Source organism: Hemibagrus wyckioides, linkage group LG10 (assembly GCF_019097595.1).
Source record: "Hemibagrus wyckioides isolate EC202008001 linkage group LG10, SWU_Hwy_1.0, whole genome shotgun sequence".
NCBI lineage: Eukaryota > Metazoa > Chordata > Actinopteri > Siluriformes > Bagridae > Hemibagrus > Hemibagrus wyckioides.
Window position 1 is genome coordinate 10,920,033 of NC_080719.1, and position 7,468 is coordinate 10,927,500.

Genomic DNA, 7,468 nt, shown 5'->3' on the forward strand with positions numbered 1-7,468 from the left:
GGAGTGGGACAAAGGGGTGTGACTTGGTGTGGGACAAAGGGGTATGACTTCCAAAGGGATAGTGGGGCGTGACTTCCAAAGGGATAGTGGGGCGTGACTTCCAAAGGGATAGTGGGGCGTGACTTCCAAAGGGATAGTTGGGCATGACTTCCAAAGGGATAGTGGGGTGTGACTTTGAGTGGGACTTAAGGGCGTGACTTCCAAAGGGATAGTTGGGCGTGACTTCCAAAGGGATAATGGTGTGTGACTTTGAGTGGGACTTAAAGGCGTGACTTTGAGTGGGACAGAGGGGCGTGACTTCCAAAGGGATAGTTGGGCATGACTTCCAAAGGGATAATGGTGTGTGACTTTGAGTGGGACTTAAAGGCGTGACTTGGAGTGGGACAAAGGGGCGTGACTTCCAAAGGGATAGTTGGGCGTGACTTCCAAAGGGATAGTGGGGTGTAACTTTGAGTGGGACTTAAGGGCGTGACTTTGAGTGTGACAGAGGGGCGTGACTTCCAGAGGGATAGTGGGGCGTGACTTCTAAAGGGACAGAAGGGCGTGACTTCCAAAGGGACAATGGGGAGTGACTTCTAAAGGGACAGAAGGGCGTGACTTCCAAAAGGACAATGGGGTGTGACTTCTAAAGGTACAGAAGGGCGTGACTTTGAGTGGGACAGAGGGGTATGAATTTCAGAGGGAAAGGTGGACATGTCTTTTGGTGGGACAGATGAATATATTTTTTAGAGGAAAAGATGGGTGTGTCTTTAAAAGATTGCTCAGAAAATAGTAATAGTTTTAGAAGTAAATTTATAAAATAGCAATTTTTAAATAAATGCATAAGTATTACAGTAAAACATATTCACACATAAACCAATTCTTTAGTCACATTTCTTTATTCTATCCAACACCAAGAAATATTTGTATGTTTGTGTTAAATTATTATTTATTAAATATATCTGTAAACATAATGCAGTCTCGAAATAAAACAATCATGTATACATCTAAGGGGGTTATAGAGAGTAATTTTTGGGTATGTATTTCAGTAGCACTGACACCCAGCTGGGGCAGTTATGTGGTTCATGTGCCCTGTTGGCAGATCCCCAGCTGACAGGCCTCACAGTGTGCATTTTCATGTGGCCCTTTTATATTCCCAAAAAAGCGTGAGGCTCGGTTTGATTTTCCGGTGTTCTCCCCGTAGCACCGGATTTTAATTTTCTCTATTAGTTTCTCCACCATCACGTCAATGTTCTCGTGACTGAAAGTCGGCATCTCATTCCTGGCACCATTGCAGCGGCGACACTCCTGCTTACAGCGACGTGCCTTTACAGAGGCTGCATCACGTGAGTAATGAAACACAACCATCACTCGCTTAGAGGCCCATCTGTGACCACACCCAGAACACCGAAACCTGCAAAACAGAGAGGATAAAGGTGAGAGAGGGCAGGTGAGGTGAGTAAAAGGGCAGGCATGTGAGAAGGTAAGTGATAGACAGCACTGTGCAGGTTACAGTATTCAGTGTATTTAGTTCACTTATTTAATCTCTATTTAGTTCAGCTCCACAACACCAGACTGCTGCTCACGTTGCTTAAAAGGTGATTTCGTCTGATTATTATTAGTATATTTACGACAGAAATGCAAAATAGTTTCATTGTTTTTATGACTGACGTAATATTTCTTACCCCAAAACATCACATGTACTTTGTTTAAGTTCCTTTAAACAGTATTTAATTGTAAACTACTTCAGTTTCCTCACACCCTCCTAACACAAGCTTGCTCACCAGATCATGACAGATTCAGATTCAACCATCAGTTCATATGAATGATCTTGGAAGGAATGTTAAATCCTTACACTCTTAACCAGACCTAAAATTCCAGCTGGGATTGTGAATTGAGTTGTAGGAGATGTTGTAGAACCCAAAATGTTTCAAACAAAGGCACATTAAGCATTAAAATCAGACAAGTGACACACACACACACCCATCCAAACTATATAGAACCCATTGTGTGTGTGTGTGTGCATGTATGTGTGTGCATCTTACTCTGCGAACGATCCCTTCATGTACTCAAAGAACCCCAGATCTGGTCTTTGTGGTTGAATGGAGTCATCCATGCGGAGTGTCCACTTGTCCTGAAGACCTCCTGCTCTCGTCCTAAACACGCTCATCCACTGATCTTCCATCACACGCTTTCTGTTTCAAGTCTGTCTCTCTCTCTGTCTCAGTCTCTCTCTTTCTCTCTCTCTGTCACTGCTTTTCAGCTGTATTTATACTAGTTGCTTTCTGGAGAAAGGAAACAGAAACTTAACTTAGTGTTACATCACACACACACACCCACACCCCCCCACACACCCACACACACATTTATATTATATATTATTAATATATTAATTAGTATTGTTTTATTATTGAACACACGGACATATGTTTGTTCCACATTCTGTTCCTCTTTGTTCCTCTTCCAATTTTTCCAATTATCTGACCCCCCCAACACACACACATGCAAATACATGCAGATACACTGATCTTCCTGGACTCATGGAATTGTTTCCTGAACAAGAATCCCATCAGGAAAGCAAAACTGAAAGTGACAACACAAATAGATGTGACTAACGAGATTAATGCCACTCCCATTGGCCTGACCCTCACAGACAGCAGTCACTCAGTGTTCCAGGCTCTGCATAAAACTATTTAACACTTACCAACTTATTTAATGCTTATTAACACTTACTAACACTTCCTTCAACATCTGTTTTGTTATTTAGTTTATCAGATGTGCTGCAACTGGAGAAACAAACTAAAAAAAAAGAAAAATCACCTGGACAGACCATGGTCAGACAAGTCATCATGACTATAATTTAAATAAAACACTGAATAATTTGGATTCTGTTTGATCCCACACACACACACACACACACACACACACACACACATATGCACGCACACTGAAATATGAACACTTACTCATTATCCTCATGAATATTACAAACAACCCTGTGTGTATCTCTGTGTGTGTGTGTATCTCTGTGTGTGTGTGTGTCTCTGTGTGTGTGTGTCTCTGTGTGTGTGTGTGTGTCTCTGTGTGTGTGTGTGTGTGTCTCTGTGTGTGTGTGTCTCTGTGTGTGTGTGTGTTTTTGTGTGTGTGTGTTTTTGTGTGTGTGTGTGCATCTGTATGTGCATCTGTGTGTGTGTGTGTGCGTGTGTGTGTGTTTTTGTGTGTGTGTGTGCATCTGTATGTGCATCTGTGTGTGTGTGTGTGTGTGTGCATCTGTATGTGCATCTGTGTGTGTGTGTGTGTTTTTGTGTGTGTGTGTGCATCTGTATGTGCATCTGTGTGTGTGTGTGTGCGTGTGTTTTTGTGTGTGTGTGTGTGCATCTGTATGTGCATCTGTGTGTGTGTGTGTGCGTGTGTGTGTTTTTGTGTGTGTGTGTGTGTGCATCTGTGTGTGCGTGTGTGTGTGTGCGCGTATGTGTGTGTGTGTGTGTGTATGTGCATGTGTGTGTTTGTGTGTGTGTGTGTGTGCATCTGTGTGTGTGTGTGTGTTCAGGAGAAACGAAACAGAAAAGGAAATTAAAACGCTCTTCTGTCACCTACAGGACACTGATAGCAATTTCATGAACTAAGCCGTTGTGTTTTGTTTGTTAATAAAGAGAAACAAATGGCTAATATTTACATTTCTAATTTCACTACTCATTTTAATAATTTGTAGTCTGTAGTATGAAAAGCTCTTCCTCGTGCTATTTCACTAGAATCAGGGATCTAGGAACCGTCAGTCTAAAACCCTGTCAGTTGAGGTTAGTTAAATCCTAGTGAAGTATAAACATCTGAATGTATAAACTCTATATCCTTTTATTTGCAGAGAGAATCAACTAAGCTCCTAATTTGCATCTGTAACATAGTCATTAATATTGGAAAGACCAAAAGAAACAACAAAAACCTCTGATGCAGTGTCTCTGTTTGCAGTCTGTATACACACCAGACCTGTCACTGCCGTATTTCACAAAGATAGTAGAACTAAATGCGGGACTGTGCCTGACTGCAGTGCTTGCTTAAGAGGAAGTTTCACATGTTTATTGTTTGTCCAGCAAGTCACTGGATGGATTTCCTCATTTCATAACTGGAAAACAAAACCTCTCATGAGTTTTTTCAGGATTCCATGTCTGGCAAACACAGAAGTCATCTTCTGAATCACTGCATGAGCTGTCGTATCAGCTACATTGAAGAAGTCTGGATATTTAATTAGTTACTTTACCAGCAAGAGGTAACAATGACCATGTAGTTCGCTCCAAACTTCATCCATGGTATCTTATGTGCTATGAGAGACTCTCTCAGGTATTATTTTTGGAAACTCTGATACACGTTTCCACCATCTGCTCCACTGTATATCATGTGCCATTTTGATGCAGGTGTAGTTCTCCCAAAATGTTTGTGTCTGGAGCTCTGGGGTATCTTGTTCAAGTCAAGTAGGTTTTATTGTCATTTCAATTATATACACTAACCTGGCATAACATTATGACCACCTTTCTAATATTGTGTTGGTCCTCCCTTTGCTGCTAAGACAGCCCTGACCCATCATGCACTGTGTATTCCGACACCTTTCTATCAGAACCAGCATTAACTTCTTCAGCAATTTGAGCAACAGTAGAACAACTCGTCTGTTGGATCGGATCACACGGGCCAGCCTTCACTCCCCACCTGCATCAGTGAGCCTGGGCCGCCAATGACCCTGTCGCCGGTTCACCACTGTTCCTTCCTTGGACCACTTTTGATAGATACTGACCACTGCAGACCGGGAACACCCCACAAGAGCTGCAGTTTTGGAGATGCTCTAATCCAGTTGTCTAGCCATCACAATTTGGCCCTTTGTGTCAAACTTGCTCAAATCCTTACGCTTGCCCATTTTTCCTGCTTCTAACACATCGACTTTGAGGACAAAATGTTCACTTGCTGCCTAATATATCCCACCCACTAACAGGTACCATGATGAGGAGATAATCATTGTTATTCACTTCACCTGTCAGTGGTCATAATGATATAGCTGATCAGTGTATAGTTGATGTGATGAGAAATGAGACAACATTTCTCCAGGACCCTGGTGCTATATAAAACAACTTAATGACACAGAACTACAAAACAACACAGAGCTAAGAAGTACGTTGTCCTAGCTACATAAAGTGCAGTGTGTGCAACCTAGTGCAAAAAATGTATTGTACATCATTTTTGTTGATCATCTAATATTGTGATACACTGATTCATTGCCACTTATTTTAAGCTACAGGCGCCTGCACGATTCTGAAGGCCTTACGGCAGATTTCTTTCACCCTGGCAACACATGATGTCAGCCACTGGCTGAAATATGATTGGATAAATACTCTTATCATAAATATACACTACTGGAAGCAGCACAACCAAGAGAAAAGTTATGAAATATAGAGTATTGACTATTGGGAATAATTTAATACACATTCATGGAAAAATATATTAAATATATTAAAATGCAAGCCAGTGATTTAGATCACTGCTGTTTAGGCCAGCAGAGAAGGCCTTGCTGGCCCTGACCACTAATTATTGTCACACATAAATTACAGCTCAGTGAAATTTCTTCACATATAACAACTTTGGAAGTTGGGGTCAAAGCGCAGGATCAGCCATGATACAGTGTCCCTGGATCAAAGAGGGTTAAGCTCAGCTCAACAGCTTGCCAGTGCTGGGGCTTGAACCCCAACCTTCAACAACCCAGAGCCTTAACCACTTGAGCTACCACTGCCATTTGTATAGACTACTGTCTTGTTTTGTGTTTTTCTAACATCTCTCTCTACAGTTTTCAACACCTGCTCTGCTCTAGTTTCCATCCTGACCTGACTGAGTTTATCTGAGCTGCACACACACCTTATCTTCAGAGCTTCTCTGTGTAATCTTCCTTTTTTCCATTATCTATTGCTCAGGACAGTGTATCAGCTCTGTGTATGTCTCTAGCAAATGTGTATCATATTGTCTGAAGTCAGTCGAGGTAAGAGAATGTGCTAAATGCAATGTACATGTAAATGTACATATACAAAATGGTATGTCTACAATACTGAAGCCATTGCATGGTACCAAAAAAACATCCACTGCAGTCTTGCTTTACTTGCACAATGACAGTTCATCACGCATGTCACTGTATTTAAATTCAAGGCAGGATTTCCACTTGATTCCATAAACAATATATAAGTTTTTACCAAAAAATGTAAAAAAAAAAAAGTAAATCGGTAAATAATGCAAGGTTCATGTTCAACTCATTGAATAGAAACATGGAAATGGAATGAAAATAAATAACTTAATTATCTTTAGTAACATCCACATTATATTAATACAGAAATCACTTTTTTACATAAACACATGCAAAATGCTCCATTTCATCGAATCTCACAGACATGCCTGACTGCTAGCGTCTGGAATAATTAGTGCTGCTTGTAAAAGTCACAGGTCACATATTTCCTTTTGAACATTATTATTGCTTCACTCTGCATTCTGAGACAATGATGTTTTTTTTCCAGATCCACTGACTGTACACACGAATAGATATTGTGACAGGGATTCAGAAGTGAAGACACATGTGTCTGTTATTCATTAAAATGTCAGTTTTCTTTTAACGTTTAGTTGACCTTTATCTCCCTTAGTAATTTCCCTTATGATAAGTTTTATTGAAGTTATTTCCTGATCATTGAAAGGGCAAGGTTGATCAACAGATTTGGACACGAATATTGCGTCTGAATGAATGTGCACACATCTCTTGCCGGTTTTGAAGAAAAGCCATGTCTTGTTTTGCTGTAAACAGGTTCTAACTCTTAGTAGAGGGTTCTTTCCTAACACTTTACTGACTGTATGTAATGAGTAGGGTCATAGTAGATTTTAAAGGTCTTTCTTTTCTAAACAAACTCCACCAACAGAACAAGTATAAAGTGTAATGGAGCTTAATTTCCAGTTTAATAGTAAATAAAAAAATGATATGATTTATTATTGTAAGTGCACAGGTGATTTGTTAGGAACAGTTGACTGTGGAAAAAAAGCTTTCTGACAAGTAATACGGTGAAAATTAATCAGAAACTCTCCTTTTTTCACTTTGAAAAAGTTCTCTGAAAGTTGCATGTTTACAGATTTTACACATTAAATATATTGTGAACTGGGAGTTACATGTTTTTTATTTAACTTTTAAGCCAGTTTCAGCGTAAAAATCAGTGACATTAAAGCAAATATAGCACCTAAATCTAAAAAAAAGAGCCAATCAGGTTCCAATATGCAAATGAGGTTTGCAAGGAAATGGCAGTTTACTGAAGAAGGGGCAGGATATGTAGAGTGGGGATGTGACTAATTTACATATTAATCAAATCTGAAGTTGTTGGTGAGGCATTCTACACACACACACACACACATTCTTCCTGTGGACAAAGAGAAGCATAAACTGAATAATTTGTGCTACAAAAAGACCTAACCCAGTGTGTGAGTC

General features: G+C 40.2%; 1 protein-coding gene across 1 annotated transcript; it reads right to left on the reverse strand.

Annotated features, from left to right (window-relative positions):
* Window positions 1-891: 891 nt before the first annotated feature.
* Window positions 892-2,252, reverse strand: LOC131360662 (receptor-transporting protein 4-like). The gene is made up of 2 exons (XM_058401305.1): window positions 2,025-2,252; window positions 892-1,393 (listed from the first exon to the last, which is right to left on the reverse strand). Exons 1-2 carry the CDS (start codon window positions 2,162-2,164, stop codon window positions 1,063-1,065), a joined length of 471 nt encoding a protein of 156 aa, XP_058257288.1. The 5' UTR covers window positions 2,165-2,252; the 3' UTR covers window positions 892-1,062.
* Window positions 2,253-7,468: the final 5,216 nt, after the last annotated feature.